Here is a 17,768-nt window from a genome sequence, read left to right as displayed (position 1 = left end):
GGTGCTACTTGTTTTCCCGAGACATTTGATTATTTCTACAGCTTGTAACTGCGAAATCAGCATGTCCCAGTGGGACTTCACCGCCTCTCGAAAATTGTCATCAATTGTATGAAGATGGCGCACGTTGGGCGTTATCGGTCCAGACGTTCGTCGTCAACTCAGACACTCACACACGCACACCACACATCAAGGACGAATAGTCTGACTTCTATGGTTGACATCATTCGAAAATCGCTATCTTTGTTTTTGACAATTCAGTCAGCAACTTTTTCCTTTTCGCAGAATTTTAATCCTTCAGCATCTCCTCGATTAACAATCTTTTCCATGTGCTATTTTCTCTGTTATTTTTCTCGATAATTTAACTACGCACTTACAAGAAAGCACACAAATTGCTACACAAGGGACCTCAATTCTCCTTCCATTATTGAGTGTGGTGCAGTTAGTTTCTCACGAGAACCCACTTCAATGCTTCACCTTATCCTATTCAAATATTCACCGTACTTAGAATTTCTGGAGAACTTTAAACTCTCCCTTTTTCTGCGTTTCTGTGTCTCTAATTAATTCGTGTTTTTTTTCATATTTTTTTGAAAACGTTCTGTTGCATACATCTTAATATAATTTGACGTAATTGAAAGACAAAGCTGTTAATCAAAGGTTCCCCTGAGTGATCTCTTTTTCCGGCTGTGTTCGCCACAAAATTTTGATTTTCCTATAAAAAAAAAAAGTTAATCCCTACTGAGGTCTGGCTCGAGGCCAACATCGAGAATAAGTTATCAGAGACGGATATACGTATCCAGATATTCCACAGAATTTGTCAATGTGGAGAAATAAAACGGGAAACAAATGTAAAATTTGAAAATGACTGAGAACGTGTGAATAAATAACTGATTTAAAATCCATGTAAAAATCATTTGTTTCCCAGTGTTCATTGCTTTTTTCATATTCCAAAATTGTAAAAGTACATATTTCATTCATCCATGTTAGAAATCTTGTAAAAAGTTATTCAGTAATTCAAGTTAGAAAAATCTTTCGCTGCTATATACGTTCTTTAGCATTCCATTTCTATCGAATTCGTTAACAAAAGTTCCAAATAAATTGTCTAGAGGGTGATACGACCGAATTTTTTGTCTCTCCTAATACTTATTTTTTAACGTTATAAGGAAATCCACGGGTAAATTTCAGTAGTTCAGGGAAAAAAAGAACTTTTGGGTCAATTACGATATGTTTGACGGGCTGTTATTGTTCATTTGCAGGCTGTTTTCCGAAGTATCTTCCTGTTCCTTCTCATTTACACGAGAAACTAATACACAATCGATTCACTTACTCCTGATCCACAGGGCTGGACCCCCTACTCATAAGAAAAGAAGTAGTTCTCCTACACAACTCCATTCTAGGACAGCTATGAAATGGAAATTTCTGAAGGAAATAGGGTTGGGGAAAAAAAAGAAAATTTTGTTTTATTTTTATGAAATGAAAGTTCTTTCATTCTCAATTTTTCATAAAGTTCTCGTTTTAAAAAATGGCTCCCGAGTATTTTTATTAGGTGCCGATAACATTTTTCCTTGAATTTTTACGCAGTAACAGATTTTACAGAGAAGAACGACTTTAAAATGAGATAATAACTCAATGTGCTGGCGCAAGAATTTTTTTACAACGCTCCCTTTAATATGCATTAGTTATTAGTCATTGACGATAATACAGCTTTCAAGATTTGATTTTAGAAAAGCATCGCATCGATCGAGGTGGAGAAAGAATGGACAACCGAACTAAATAAAATCCCCTTGTCCAGATGTACAGTACTTTTTTCGCGTCTGTTCCTAAAATAAAATTGATGTCTGCATGAGAAAATTCTTTCGGGTAGCAGATTTGGCCACCATAGGTTTCGGGTGGAAAAATATTGGTGGCGCCGAGGTCTATAATGAATCTCGTAAAATGGAGGTCTTTGATGCAATTCTTGGAAGAGCTGAAGAAACTTCTAGGGATTGCACGGGAAGTTCTGACAAATTAAAAAGTAGTTCGTAAACTGAATATTGAGCGAAGATCGCAAAGTACCACATCAGCCCGCAACAACCCCTACGAAATAGATTAGGTATATTTTTATTAGCATAATTATTCTTGATGTATTGACAATTTTTCGATTCTAAAAAAAAGCGGAGAGATATCCCTTCCGAAAGCAGATTTATAAAAAAAATCTGAACCAAACAAAAATTTTTTAAAAAAAGGTAAAATAAAACTTAAGCTCTTAGATTTTTCAAAACTTTCTACGAGGAACTAAAATATTGGGTATGGTGGTAATGACGAGAAACAAAAAACTAGAAGTAATGCCTTGAAATAAAAATGATAATAAAATAAATAATAATAATAATAATAATAATAATAATAATAAGCAATAATAACAAATAAAACAAGGAATAATGTCCTATACTAATAGAGGGTTTCTTTCCTTTAAAGAAATACACTAAACATTTATAACCTCTTTCCACCAACACAAACCTTATTTTTTTCCTCAATTCTAGTTATATTTACAACCTCGTTGCCCATATACCTATATCCGCTACGGAATCCTATCCTTAATTGGTAGAGCCACAACAAACAAGCGGATCTTTTACAGAAAACACACCTATTCTTCCTTTATTGTGCTGCAGCGTTTCCCATTTGTAAATATGGTGTTGGTGCGACAAAACAATGCGCACACAGAAATTTTGCATCTCCCTTAACATTTTTATTCTTTCTCTTTTTATTTTTATTCACTTAAGTGCTTATTTTCAATTTATTAGGTTACAAAAAAAGTATAGCAAAAAATAAAACTGTTAATTGAAGCAAATGTTCCCACAATTGTTGGTTAGCCACGAAAATGATTAGCTTACGATAATATTTATATTATGCATAATATTGTTACGTATATATATTATTTTTCTGAAGGAAAACACTTAAAATCATGAGAATGGTTTGAATGAGGATGAAATCCATGGGTAAAAATGAACCCAATACAGATTAATTTGGAAAATTGTAGGAAAAACTACGATTTGGAGAATCGCATCCAAATGTTTCAATGAGTGCCTTCGTAAAATTCGTAAACTAAATAATTTTCAAATTCATAGAGGGACGAAATTTTCGAGAATGTTAGTCCGATATGGTATTTTAGGATGGAAGCTACAGAAACAGGAGAGAATACTGTTTCTTAAGCATAAATCCTACAATAAAGCACTGCGTGGATTTGGCTAGGGATATCTTTGACCGTCGGCCAGTAACTAGAAGATTCCTCATTTCTTCTAATTTACCAAAGTTTCTTTTTTTTTCTTCTACTATTTCCTTAAGCTACTTAGTAATGAGAATCTTAGAAATGAGAGAAACGACTAGTAAAATTACAACAAATTAAAGGCAGCACCCCACGAATCTGAGGTGGTACGCATTTCAGGTGGAGTATTCGTATACGGGATCGTAGATTATGGAGACGGGGGTGATTCCGTCCATTTCTTCCTAATTACCGTAAAAAACGGCCCGAAGATGCGGCGCCGCACAAGGCTGGCGCGCTCCAGTCGAACTCCCCGTAGAAAATAATGCGCCAAAACGCCTGAAGCCGTATCTTCCGGGCCGTTTTTTACGGCAATTAGGAAGAAATGGACGGAATCACCCCCGTCTCCTTAATCTACGATCCCGTATACGAATACTCCACCTGAAATCCGTATCACCTCAGATTCGGGGAGTGATGCCTTTAAATCCCGTCTCTCACAAGATCTCAAGATGGTACAGCGGAAACGCATAATTTTATTGTCACTCTCAACATTATGTGTTGAGGATCCATTTCCATTTGGGAATTTCAGGAACCCCAAGTAGTCTGAGTAAAACAACAGGCGAAACACGTCATCGTCGACTACCCCTCGCCTAGTTTCCAAGGAAAAGAAAATTTACATGCTTTCGAGAATTTTCAATCGCTTAAGAACCCACATTATCTTTAAGCGCTCAAATTTGGTGCGTCGTAAAATTTAAAAAGTATATATGAACGAGTTCCTCTGAGTCAAATAAGCGACATGGCGAGATTTTGTAATTCCGAGACTTAGATCGTTCATATAATGCTATAGTTTTTTTTCTGACCTTAATATATAATTACTGAGGGGCTATTAATTATTTTTCTATCTATATATCACGCAATTTTACCATGATTTATTGAACTCAAGCGATAACCTCAGCTTTCAATTCTCCAACTGACGTATGATCGCTCTTATCAGATTGAAAAACGTGTGAGGTCGGGTCGAGACCGACGTCGTTCGATGGGACGTTGACTAAGTGCTGATTGCCAAGTTCTTTGGATCCAGCAATGAATTACAGCTTTGTTCAGCCTAAGGGTTCAGCTGTTCCCAAAGTTGTTCCAACCAAAGTTTCTATTTCTTAGTTATGGTATGTATGTGTGTGTTTGTGTCATGGATAAATTCTCCGAGGAAAATTCTTTCCAAATAAAACAAAAAAAAAATAAAAAAACTATGTTCAAACAGTTCAAATGTTCTCGTGTCTTGGAACCTCGGCCTACTTTTGTCTGTGCTTTATACTAGTTTGTCTTCTTAGTTTTTCTTCAGTTTTCTAGCTAACTGTAAGAAGGAATTTTTAAAAGGAATCCGCATATAGTTCATCTGTTTTTGCATGGGACCTTTACTACGCCTGACGTTTCAGCGTTTTATAGATTTTCACTCAGACGACGGAAAAGCCGCAGCGTCAGACGGGGTGCGTGTAAAGAGGGTCCCGGCGGAATTTCCAGCATGCCCCGGTCATGCCTCGTCAAGGCAATTAGCGATGGTGCGTGTCCTAAAGAGATTCACTTTCGTTGGCACCTAAATAACTGACTCTGCTTACCTACCGCTAATCATACACTGCGTGTTCGGCTAGGATTTTATTCACTATGTGTTGAATTGTTTGGGATAGAAATTTTTCCATAGAAGTGATCTCAATTAAATAATCGTACCAGAAGCAAGAGAAACTCACGTGAAGTTTGAGATAAGGATGTATAGCTAATAGCTTCAAATTATGTGCAAAAAAATTTTCGTTAATTCCCGCTCTCAAACAGTAACTCAAAACTAATGAGAATTAACGTTGTCTTGGAACTCCCATTTTGTAGCCTAACTTATTTCTGGACAGAGGGCCCTTCTGTATCCTCTGACTTCCAGGTACCTACAGGAAGAAAAAAGTGTTCAAATTTGGTAAGATTTCTAGACTTTCTTAAGGTGTTTTAAAGACAAACTCATGCCTTTCTTTATTAGAACACCGTATAAAATCCCATGGACTTCTATCTAACGCTATTATTCTTGGACTTATTCGGTCATTTCGATAGTTCACACCACTCTTTTTTGCATATTTTCTTGGGACTCCGCAGTTTTCTCGCTCTTGGCTAGCAACGCATCTAAGACGGTTGTCTGCGTCTTCATGAACTACTGGAGCGCGACCTCTTCGAGGTATGCTCGCGTATCCGCCGGCATATCCACTGGGCACGTTATGTCTCGGAGGCATTCGCGGAGAATCCGCCGGGACCCTCTTTACCGTTCCCCCGTCAGACGTAGTAAAGGTTCCATCTAAAAATCTCGCAGGCACACTAATAGAAAACATAGAATAGTGCGGAAAAATAAAATAATTCCCATCCTGATGAACTCCTAAGCAACATTTTTCATTGAACATACTGCCAAAGTATTGTCAGTTCTGTCAGTGGATGGAACAAAGAATTCAGATTATCTCTACGATTTTAGTCTTCAAAAAAATAGCACAGAAATTTTGCTTAAGCCTCCTATCTAGCTCCAGATATTCCCTAATTAGCCTGTACACAACTAATTGTCATCGAATTTCCATCAAGAAATAGAACGATGTTCAAGTAGAATCGATCGGTTTCGATTTCTCCTATCGCTCTTTCCCAAGTCAGGTTCATTGAACTTCGATTCAGTCCATACTCACCACAAGAATTGTTTTTCCTTAATTCTAATTTTTATATTTTATTAATTTTTTTTCAATTTGGTACCACCATTTAAAGCGTTTTGTGCTTGTTTTTTCCTTGAAATAGGAATCACTTCACACGATTACCCAAGCAGCTATCACAGCCTCAGAAAATTTCCAAAGATTATTTCCCGCAATCATTCTTATTTCTACCTGTAAGCGCTCTTCTCGTTTCTGATCTTTTTTTTTGAAACAACGGTAAAAATCTTGAGAATAACGTTCTCTGGATAACGATGACAAGAAGCGATTGATTTAGTGGGTAATTTGTAGGCTGACAGATTACGAGATTCCTGAAAATTCAAGCGTAATGCGGAAAATTCTTCTAAGTACAAAAGGAAAACTTTTGATGAGTATTGGACAGCTGACTCTCGTAAGATGAAGAATTCTCTCATGTCCTTAGCTCTAGTCGGCTTGATCCTTTCAAAACTCTAATTTAATGTAGAACAAAAAAAAAGCCAACATCATTTTTTCACCGTGAAATCTGTATTTTTGAATTCGAAAATCGATCCAAGAAGAATTATGGTTTTGGAAATTGATGAATTTTCATAAAAATCATACTCAAATCAATCATGCCGAACGCCCGCACGGCGTAAGGATTTTTTCTCCACGTTTCAGGGTTAAGAAAGCGAACGTTGGAACGGATAGGTTATGTTGGCTTTATGATTTTTCACTGCAACTTAGAATGTTTTTTGCTTCTGATGTTTTTTAAAACTTTTCGCAAAAGCAGAATCTCATTTTACGAAAAATTCTAACGTTTATCCTAGTCACAGTAGGCCATCCTAAATAATTTCGAGGCTTAAATATTCTTAAGAGCTAAGAATTACAATTATTGGATAATCATTTCTCGTGAAATTATCGGAAAATCTGGAATATAACTTGTAAATCACAGTTTGTCTTGTATGACAATGACAAGTGTGGATTTTTATAGTATTATTATGGATATTCTTTTCTTTTTTCTACAATTTCTTTCTCTCTCACTGGCCTCTTTCACAGAGTTTCCATTAGTTCAGCATAAATTTTAACCCAGCCTCAGATAGATTTATATGAGTAAACCGGATTTATATGAGTACATAACGGACAAAGAATTCCGACGGTTTGAGACGGATTAATCCGCCGGCGACAGATTTTGGGACACATTTTAGTAGCGGTGCTGTAGTCCCACACTATGCGGAAGTATGTACTGTATCTTACCGTATGCAACAAACAACTCTAATTAGTTGCAAATGGAATAATTAATATAATAATAAATAAAATGATAATGAGTAATACTAATATGATGGCCAAATTAACTGCTAACGAAACTGCAGATTACATTACGTACCCGTTTATCCGTTTATTTATTTACTTATTTGTTTATTTAATACAATAACACCGTAGCGTCACTTCTTTTCGAAGTAGCTAACCAAATCACTACGAGTTACATAAATATGTATAAAATACATAAATAATATAAATATAATAAAAATAAATAATAAATAATAAATAAAATAAATATGGAAATAATAAATACACAAATAATATAAATATAATCAAAATAATTTAACATAGTTAAAGACTATAAAAAAAATCGCTAGCAAATATTGTGGAGTTGGATTGGAGCGCGGTTCAATTTTCGCTGTTGAGTTTCATTTCTGTTGATCTTTCGAACTCTCTACGTCCATTTCTTTTTCTTTTAATGCCGACGCATTCCAGAAAAAGACCACTTCCCCTCGCTCATTGTTTTCACTTGCTTTTATCACAGCACTCCGTGCTCGTTCTAACGACTTTCCCATTCAAATAAAATATCCGTCCATTAGAACATCGTAGAGGCGAACGAAATGAATACGTACTGATCTTCGTTATGGACAGGGCGTGGATGCTTAAAGAGCATGGGATGTGATGCGTTCGTTGGTCGTCTGCTGTTTGCTACAGGCTTTATCCGTCCTCCGCTACACTGTGGCATCGTATCAGGAACGCAGATTATACGAGGATTTAATGCGCGACTACAACAATCTGGAACGACCAGTCGCCAATCATTCAAAGCCGGTTACCGTATACCTCAAGGTCGGTGCATTTGTCTTTGAAAAATCACAAGATGATGGATGTCAGTTGAGAATAATAGCAGGTGATTTGTCATCTTTGACTGGGCGAAAGTTTTCGAGCAACTGTTGAACTTGAGTGCAAAAGTTTGAATGAGTTCCGTGCTAAAAAAAAGTGTATTTATCGACGTTGATTGTGTTCAAAATTCACTCTTTTGAGATCACAATTATGTAATATACAAGGAATTTTTCTATTACTAGAAAAAAAACAACCGCAGATTGCACGCAGGTGTCTTTTAGAAAAACTCTCAAGACAAGTTTTTGGCTTTCGAATTCAAAGAGCCAAAAAATCCGGGCCTAACTATAAAAATCTAACATCACACAAAAACCAGGATTCCAAAATAAGAATTCATGTGGAGAATCAAGAATGTGCTCATTCTACATACTGTATCTAATAACTTTTTTTTGAATGAAGCTGCATTCTATTGGATGCAAAAAAAAATCCCCTTAACAAATGCTGAAAATGTTGTTTATCTCAGGTTTCTCTTCAACAAATTATCGACGTCGATGAGAAGAACCAAATTGTTTACGTGAATGCTTGGTTGGACTATGTGAGTTAGCATCGTGGATTTTTACGTTTCTTTTTAAATGCTGGATATTTATGTTATATCTCATGTCTATCTGATTCTGAAGTGCTCAAAATGTACTTAAATCTACGGTAACCACAGTATTCTCGGATAAACAAGGAAATCGTAACAGAATTTGCAAGCAGAACTCTTCTGAACCTTCAGATATGGTACGACTACAAGCTCTCATGGGATATGAGTGAGTATGGCAACATAACAGATGTTCGATTTCCTGCTGGACGGATTTGGAAACCGGATGTGCTACTTTATAACAGGTACAAAAAGTTTTTATTACTCTCATGAGAAATCCGCACGGAAAAAAAATGAATAGAGAGAGATAGATTCCGAATCAGGATCGTAGGAATCGAACCTGTCGCAACGACGGCCATTATTTTGAGAGATTACAATTCAGTAGAAAATGTTCCTTTTAGATTGCTAAATAAACTAAAGAGACAAATTTGCTGTAAAATTCTAACCGCAATGAGTAACTTATCCTCTTGTCCAAGCTTTTGAGTGAATAAAGCCAGGAATTCTCTGTTCATACGAGCAACAGCCAAACATATTTATGAGGTTTCCATGAAACGCTATTTCTAATTCAAATGAGCGGCCCTATTTACTTTGAAATATAGAAATTCGCTAATTACTTGAATAAAATCTTGCATACAACTTGTTTCAATGCTTCCAAAAACTTGCGTTTTCTTGAGAATAAAAAAAGTGGATACAAATTTTCTGGAATTGCAAAAGGTTGAGAATAACGTTTAAAAAAACTTCAAACGCTTACAATTAAATTGTTTGGAAGCATTGAAGATTGTGTATTTGTACAAAAAAATGTTTGAACAAAGGTCACTAAAAGGATTTTTCAAATTAGATGTATAGAAGAATAATTTTTCACATCAATCAGTCACGAACTCTGGAGTTTCTGGATACAATCTGAAAACTTAAACTCAAAGATAATGAAGTGCACAGGACCCTGTTAAGGACAGCGTATAAAACAAAATGAATATATCACATACTCCTCCATTAACATCACTTTCCTAACCGCTGATGTCGAAATTATGATTTGTGGACTTCGTGTTCTGTTTGTGCAAAAATTGCTCACCAGAGAATTCCGTGCAAGGGTCACTATGATAAATGAGGTCCCCATATCTTAGTCGAAGGATTCGCTCACTCTTACCCTTCAGCAAAATCCTTCAGCTATTAAAAAAAAGAGAAATCACCAGAATAGGAAAACGTCATGAGTACCCTGGAAACAAGATTAATATTCAGATTATACATAAATCCTTCGAAACTTCTACAAAAGAAAAGGATTACGAAGGGAGAGATTAAGTGCTACATTCATCCGCGAGAGCACACTCGTCTTTTCAATGCTAGTCACAAAATATGCAGAATATGACAACGATCATAACTGTAAAAAAAAACTTGAAAAAAAAATCAGTGCTATCCTTTGACAGCGAACGTAGTTGTAAAAAAAACTGAATTTAAAAAAAAAAACCACAACTAAGGATGAAAAGGTTCAAAAATTCGAAAAATAAATATTGTTGTAAATTCCGCAGCTGGCTTTTGAAAACATTATACTATTTCCTAGCACCATTACTGTTGTTTTTTTTTGCTTGAACTGTTGTTAAAATTACTTAACTAGAACATAATTATTGAGTTTCGTAAGAATTCTAGAGAAAGATCAAGAAATGTCGTGTATTAGCCCGGTACTTGCCGAGATAAACGCTCGGCATCGCAAGATTACATTGGGGAGTAAATTGAACTCTTTTCGATAGTGGAGACAATTTCAATTCCACTGGGGCATTCAAAGACGCGTTACTCAAACATCTCATCTCATCGAAACGTAACTGACTGCGCCCTCAAACCCGGGACGACCCCTAAGCAAAAGTTGAAGATGATAAATTGCAGCCGCCTCGTTGAATAGTGGAGATTTTTTGAAGCAAACCAGAAAAGTCCAGCCCTTTAGCAAATCGCAACATTTTCGTTGAAAAAAATTCAAAACAAACAGAGGTTTCTAGGAAAATACAATGCAGCGAGGTGAGAACGATGATTCCTGCAAATTCCGCAACACCTCAAAAAATTCCAATGGAGCCACGATGCCAAAATATAATAAAACCCAAGTGTGTTAGTGTGATCGTAGTGTGATTCAAATTGGTCAAATATGATTTTTTTTAAGAATTTAAAGGATTTAATTTAAGAATTTTTAAAGTTATCCCAATCTTGTATCGAAACGTTTCTAACTTTTTTTATGAGCATTACCTGTGGTATGATTCAAAAAAAGCGGGTGTAGCACAGTCGGTAAGATGTTTCGCTGTGTCTGCACGATCAGAGGTTCTATTCCGTCCCAGCGCCAACCAAGCCTTTCATCCCTCCTGGGTCGATAAATTGGTACCAGACTTGTCTGAGAGGATAAAAACACTGGCTCGGAACATCGGCTAGCGCCCTCAAATCATTGTATAGGGTACACATGCGTTTGTAAACCTCAAACGATTCTAAATTGAAGTGAGCGCGGTGGCGCATCCCAAGTGGATGGATTACTGTCATTCACTTCATCTTCTCTTTGCTTTATGATTTAAAAATTTGTTCTTATATTCTGCTGTATAGGACTGTCCCAAGTCATGTGTATTCCTGAAATTCAGTGGCCCTCAATATTACTTCAGGGCTATTTCTTTCCCTGGACAAGTAGAGCAAGTCGTACAGCTGGAAGTCCTACGTTTACACTTAATGAGCGCTGCGATCACTTACGTAAGGCGTTCCTCCTTGATGTACACAATCGACAAAGAAATTTCGTCGTGTTATTGGATTTCTGAGCAATATGAACTCACCGGGATCAGCTGTTTATGTTCAACTACAGGACGACGGCGTCCCACGACTTCCAGACTGTGTCTGCTCTCCTGCTAGTACAAGGGTCCGTGGCTGCGTGCTAAATTTCTGGCACCATTTCCTAATACCTTACAGAGAAGAGGTTCAGGAGGCAACATTCTGCAATTTTGTGTAGAGGAGCATAGTTTAAAATAAATAATAGAATTTAAAAAAACACTATAAAAATCATAATTTATAATATCCTTTCAAATTACCAATCTTCTCCCAAACTTGCTTCCAGGGTTTCTTCACCGCTATTCACAAAAACAAGTTTCATTTCATGGATATCTCAGGATTTACGATTTTTGTAGAAAAAATGCAAGCGTACGTACAACTACGGATTAAGTAATTTCAAACTTATATATCGTATGCCTTCTTGAACACTCTATATTGATATAATTTAAAAGGTGCATGCAAGTTCCAGTAAGGGCCCAACTCGATTCCCTAAGCCAATTTTGTTGTATTTAAAAAATCCTTATGTTACCATTTTTCTTTTGCATATATACCTAACTCAACAAAAATTCAATCTTTCTGCAGTGTCGATGCGAACTTCGACTCCACCTATCAGACAAACATGATCGTCTACAGTGATGGAAAAGTGCACTGGGTACCGCCGGGGATTTTTAAAATCTCCTGCAAAATCAACATCGAATGGTTCCCGTTCGATGAACAACAATGCAAATTCAAGGTAACTGAATTGTTCAATTTTTAGTGCGTAATTACAATAAATCACTTTACCCGACGTCGTTCACGGAACTGATCGCGGCACTCCTTTTTCTGTTTTTTCCCTACATATTTACTGTATTTGTTCTGTATTTTTCCTAGCTACATCCTTTTTGTCACGACATTGAGAGTAATGAATGAATGAATAAATAAATAAACAAATAAATAAAAAGAGCTCTAGTTCCCTTGCAGTTCGGTTCGTGGACCTACGATGGGTACAAGCTGGATTTACAACCGGCCGAGAAGGGAATTGATGTGTCCGAGTACTTGCCGAATGGAGAATGGGCACTGCCATGTACGACCACCTTTAATCGCTTGGGCTTTTTTTTACTTCTCATTGCCACAAAATTTTTCTTTACAGTAACCACCGTAACAAGACATGAAAAATTCTACGATTGCTGTCCTGAACCATATCCTGACCTAACTTTCTACCTACATATGAGGAGGCGCACACTTTATTACGGTAACGAGATCAGAGGATTCATCAGCGGATTACTGTAAAAAGAAAGACGTGAGCGTTTTAGGGTTCAACCTCATCATGCCGTGTATTTTAACGACATTGATGACACTATTGGGTTTCACTTTGCCACCAGATGCTGGCGAGAAGATCACTCTACGTGAGTCTACCGAACTTCGATTTCTAACGAATTTTCGAGAAATTTGACTTTACATTACCTTATAGGCTTTAGATAGAAAGTATTAACAGCCAGTATTCCTCTGGAGTTTCATCTTGCAGAAAAAAGTCAATGGACCAGCATTTTATTTTATGAAAAAAATAAGTATGAGTATTGTATGGAATTAATAAGATGCTCAAAAAATCTTTCCTGCGTTTTTTCACTTTATTTATGCGAAAAGTTTTCTCTTCTAAAACATCCAACATCATACAGATATAAAATGATTAACACTGATCAATTTCGCCGCAGCGATCGGCTTCAATCCACGGTCGCCCGAAGTACTGTACCTACGATCTATGCAATGTCTGAGAGTGGTCAGTCATGCACCTAGTCAGCGCTCTTATCCTCTCAGAATAGTTGGTATCAAACTATTAGGGTGTTCGGAAAGTATCTGCCGAAATGCGGCAAAATTTCGAAACCACACAACTTTTTAACAACATTTTATTATTCGACGAAATAATCTCCATCAACATCGACAACCTTCTGACAACGTCTTACAAGATGACGGATTCCTTTGGCGTAGAACTCCGGCAACTTGGATGCGAAGATAGCCCACAGGTCATTTTCGATGTGGTCACGATCATCGTAGCGTTCTCTTCCAGGTGATGCTGAAGCAATCGGAAGAGGTGGTAGTCGCTCGGGACCAGGTCCGGACTGTACAGTGGGTGCGGTAGAACTTCCCATCCGAGCTCCAGAATTTTCTGGGAAGTCTTCTTCGCGATGTGAGGGCGCGCTTTATCGTGCAGCAGGCGAACGTTGTCGAACTTCGGGTGCTCCTTGCGGATCTTGTTGGTAGTCTTTGCGGTTGTGCGCAGTAGACCTCGACAGTAACGTGTTGTCCGGCAGCAGTTCGAAACGGTAGATTCCATGAACTCCCCACCTGAGTGCAGATGTCCAGGCGTCTTTGGCAGTTGCCGTCGCTCAATGCATGTGGGGGCCTCTGACCAAGCTTTTTCACCATTCCGAGAGATCGCAGTCCATTGCTCACAACAGCAACAGTCAAGACTGGCAGCAAAATATAACACACCTTCATATGGATGCTAATCCTCCAGATTCTTCAGCTCGTCGAACGATAATTCAGCCAGCCGACCACAGCGTTGCTCATCATCGAATTTCTTGTTTCCGGCTTTGAAGCGCTGGAACCAGGCGAGCACAGACCGCTCAGAAGGAGCTTCAGTGCCAAATAGTTGACTTAAGTTTCGATGGGCTTCAGCAGCGGGTGGCCAGATTCGAACTCGTAAAGGAGTACGTGCCGAATATTGGTGGAGTGTTCGGCCCTTGTAGGATGAAATAGGCAAGGAAGAGGGAGCCCCATATGTTATGTGTATACAAGCGGTAGTGTCCTTATATAATATATTCAAAACGGGAACTTCCAGGACATCTAAAAAAAATCTGCGCCACTGCGAAATTTTCGACAGATACTTCCCAAACACCCTACTATCAACCCCACATCGGGTGTAGCGCAATCAGTACGAGGTCCGCTGTTGCCGCACAGTCCATGGTTTGAAGTCGATCTAGTGCTAATCAAGCCTTTAATCTCTCTGAAGTCGATTAGTTGATACCAGACTTGTCTGGGAAGAAAAAACATTGATTTGATCATGGGCTGGCCCTCGAAAATCACTAGATAAGCTAGTTACCCGTTCGTAAACCTCAAATGATTCTGAATTAAAGTGAATGAGGTGGCGTATCGCAAGCGGATTAATCAACGCCAGACTCTTTATTCTTCATCCCAAAGGGATTGATCAGCTCCGAGCAATCCATCCTTTTCTTGGAACCACTTCTGGTTACGCTTGTTGTTGGCTGCGTTTGCTTATTTTGAACAAACTGAACAACAAACAAACTTTTTAACGGTTGCTGTCTCTTCACAGAACCTCAGCGATCACGAATTACAATTACAAACACATTGACGCATTCCAAGTGAATTGATACGCCACAGACATCATCCTTTTTTTGATTATCAACTGCATAATTGTGAAAAGGTTGCTTTTCTTTGAGCGCTTTCGAACAATCTACCGTACAGTGACAGTAGAACTTCTTACAGCTGCGTCTTTATCCTACAGTAGACATAAGTTCTTTCAAAAATCTTTCGAGAATCTTTAACAATAAATGTAATAGAGAGTAGGTAACAACTTTTTGACCAGTACAATACATTGGAAGAAGTGATGCGTAGAAAAAAGATTGAGTTAGCGCCGTGGTATGGATCATAAATGTGGCCTCAGAATACATGAGGGGGTCTGAACTTAGGCCAATGTCTGTAACCTCTTGAATTCCCGAGTAGAAAGCCAATAATCCCTGTTTTTGAGTAAGGAAAAATCACGAATCCGCTTCACTAATACCGTCCTTACAGAAATCACTGTACTTCTCTCGATCTGCTTCTTCCTTAGCATCGTATCCGATATGTCACCGCCCACATCAGAGGCGGTTCCTCTTCTTGGTAAACAATAAATTCTACATAGATAAATTAACCTAAACACAACAACTCAATTCTAAAATAATATTTCCAGGTATTTTCTTCAGCTGTTGTATGATTGTTGTCACAGCGTCCACCGTGTTTACAGTGTATGTGCTTAATCTTCACTATAGGACACCGGAGACGCACGAAATGAGCGCTACGGTAAATTCCATTCTAGTCTGTTTGTATTAGGTTGGCACTTATTTTTTATACACGTATATCCTTTACAATTTCGTAGTTTCTTAATCACACACTGATGATCATCCGTCGATGTATTCTACACGAGTGTCTATCACAGTGTCATCTTAGTGGGAAGGTCACAATTTCTTGGAAAGGGAAGATAGGAGGCAGAGACTCATAGAGCAACTCAACAATGGATCGTGGGGGCAGCCGAAGAGTTGAGCTATTGAAAGTCTAATTTAAGCAACAGCCAAGATTGTTAACTAACTTTATTACGGCTAAGGTTTGAGGCATTTGAGAGGATATATTACAAAAGATCTGACTTTCCAGGGTCTGACGAAGGCGACGACCCCGAAACGTTAGCCGTAATGAAGCTTGTTAACAATCTTGGCTGTTGCTTAAATTTGGCTATCGACAAATTGGAATCTCTATGCCAAGCTTCAAGGAAGGTCGAACTTTCGCACTTCTGGAAGTTGAACTATCTTTGATTCGGAGAATCCTTAAGGGCCAATGGTAGTCTGATGTGTCGAGATGTGGGACATTGAGTGGATAGGAGACCGATTCCCAACCCAAGACTAAAACCATCTGCAGCCTCAAGCTAGCAGCGAGCGGCCGAGGAGCATACTGCGCGGTTTCCCATCCATCCTAATCCTGGACTTCGCGCCATCAGACTATCACCTGTTTCGGATGCTGAAAGATTTCTGAAGCAAAGACTGGTCAATTCTTTCACTGACCTCAAACCCGCTGTTGAGTTGTTTTTTGAGCGTTAACCCCCAGCTCCTGGTCCTAGAGAGCTGTAGTCCATCACCCCATGAATCAGGGGTGGTACGGGTTTCAGGTGGGTTATGCCTATACGGGGTCGTAGATTGTGAGAAAGAGGGTGATTCCGCCCATTTTTTCCTAATTGCAGTAAAAAACGGCTCGGAAGATGCGGCGCGTGCATAAGGCTGGCGGGCTCCAATAGAACTCGTAGTAGCAAGTAGCGAGCGCTCGAAGCTGCATTTTCTGGGCCGTTTTACGGCAATTAGGAAAAAATGACCGGGACCCCACCCGTTTTTGCAATCTACGATACCGTATAGTCTTTGACCTTCGAAAATCCATATCACGTTGGATTTTCAAAGGGGTGATGCCTTTAAGGAGCTATGAAATTATAAAGAGTAAAAAGTGTGTGTAAAAAATGAGAAGCCAAATAATAGTTGATCACGCAAAGTTTGTTAATTTTTCTTTAGATGCGTTCCATTTTACTGTATTGGCTGCCATGGCTAATACGGATGAAGCGACCGGGAGTGAAACTTACCTACGCGTCGCTTCCTTCACTTTTTAACCCCAAACTCAAAAGTCATTCTGAATCGCTCATTAGGAATATTAAGGAAAATGAATCTAGCACTTCTAGGTAAGAAATACCATTAATCATTTAGTTATCTTTCTAAAATTATAAAGCTGAAATGAGTACTACTCCGAAGCACAAAGCTGTATTATCTCCATTCGAGAATCGGCATTTGGACTTCAAAAGAAATTAAACTCATTATCCGTGCAACAAATGTCCTAAACTCTATCCAATGAGTTTTTTTTCCAGATCAAACTCTCTTGAGATTGAACGACGTCTCCACTTCTACATGTCCTCATCAGGGCTTATGAATGGAGTTTCACCACCGCTAACTGCAATGCAGAGCTCACAGGTTCGCAACAGTAAAACTCGAGCGTTGAAGCTGGGCTATTAAAACTATTGAAAATCCTCAAGGGATACAGCTTAGGACCCCTGCACTTATAACTATGGGAGATTTTCTTGATACCTGACAGTAGTTCCGGAAACAGTTTGGACAGTTTCTCACTCTTAGTGACCTTAGGCTTTTCTGTGTCTGGTAAGATCCAAAATTCTGAGATCCTATGCAATATTGTTCCATAAATCAAATATTTTCAAGCGGACGCGACTACATATTTCCAGATAACCGCTCCTATTGATCTTGGTCAACAAGCGACACTGCTCATTTTGCAGCGGATTTATCATGAACTAAAGGTAATCCAAAAATGTCCAAATCCTCAATCTTTCCAATCTTCACTTTTAAAGAAGTAGAAACAGATGATTTCAAATTCTAAGGTGGTGACAAAGCGCATGGTGGACACGGATCGTGAAGAGCAAGCATCAAATAATTGGAAATTTGCCGCTATGGTGGTGGATCGACTATGTCTATACGTGTTCACAATATTTATATTAGCCTCAACTGTAGGAATTTTCTGGTCGGCTCCCTATCTTGTCGCCTAG

General features: G+C 38.3%; 1 protein-coding gene across 1 annotated transcript; it reads left to right on the top strand.

The window, feature by feature from the left end:
* Positions 1-7,851: 7,851 nt before the first annotated feature.
* RB195_013475 (uncharacterized protein) lies at positions 7,852-17,768 on the top strand (the record flags this gene model as incomplete). Its single annotated transcript, XM_064203304.1, has 13 exons — positions 7,852-8,016; positions 8,531-8,602; positions 8,783-8,892; positions 12,014-12,164; positions 12,392-12,494; positions 12,561-12,662; positions 12,724-12,816; positions 15,221-15,307; positions 15,378-15,487; positions 16,735-16,898; positions 17,082-17,184; positions 17,451-17,522; positions 17,604-17,768. The coding sequence occupies 13 exons, from the start codon at positions 7,852-7,854 to the stop codon at positions 17,766-17,768; spliced, it is 1,497 nt and encodes a 498-aa protein (XP_064059185.1).

The sequence above is a fragment of the Necator americanus genome, chromosome V, assembly GCF_031761385.1.
Source record: "Necator americanus strain Aroian chromosome V, whole genome shotgun sequence".
Lineage (NCBI taxonomy): Eukaryota > Metazoa > Nematoda > Chromadorea > Rhabditida > Ancylostomatidae > Necator > Necator americanus.
Note: the sequence above shows the minus strand (reverse complement) of the source record. Positions and strands in the feature narration are given on the sequence as shown.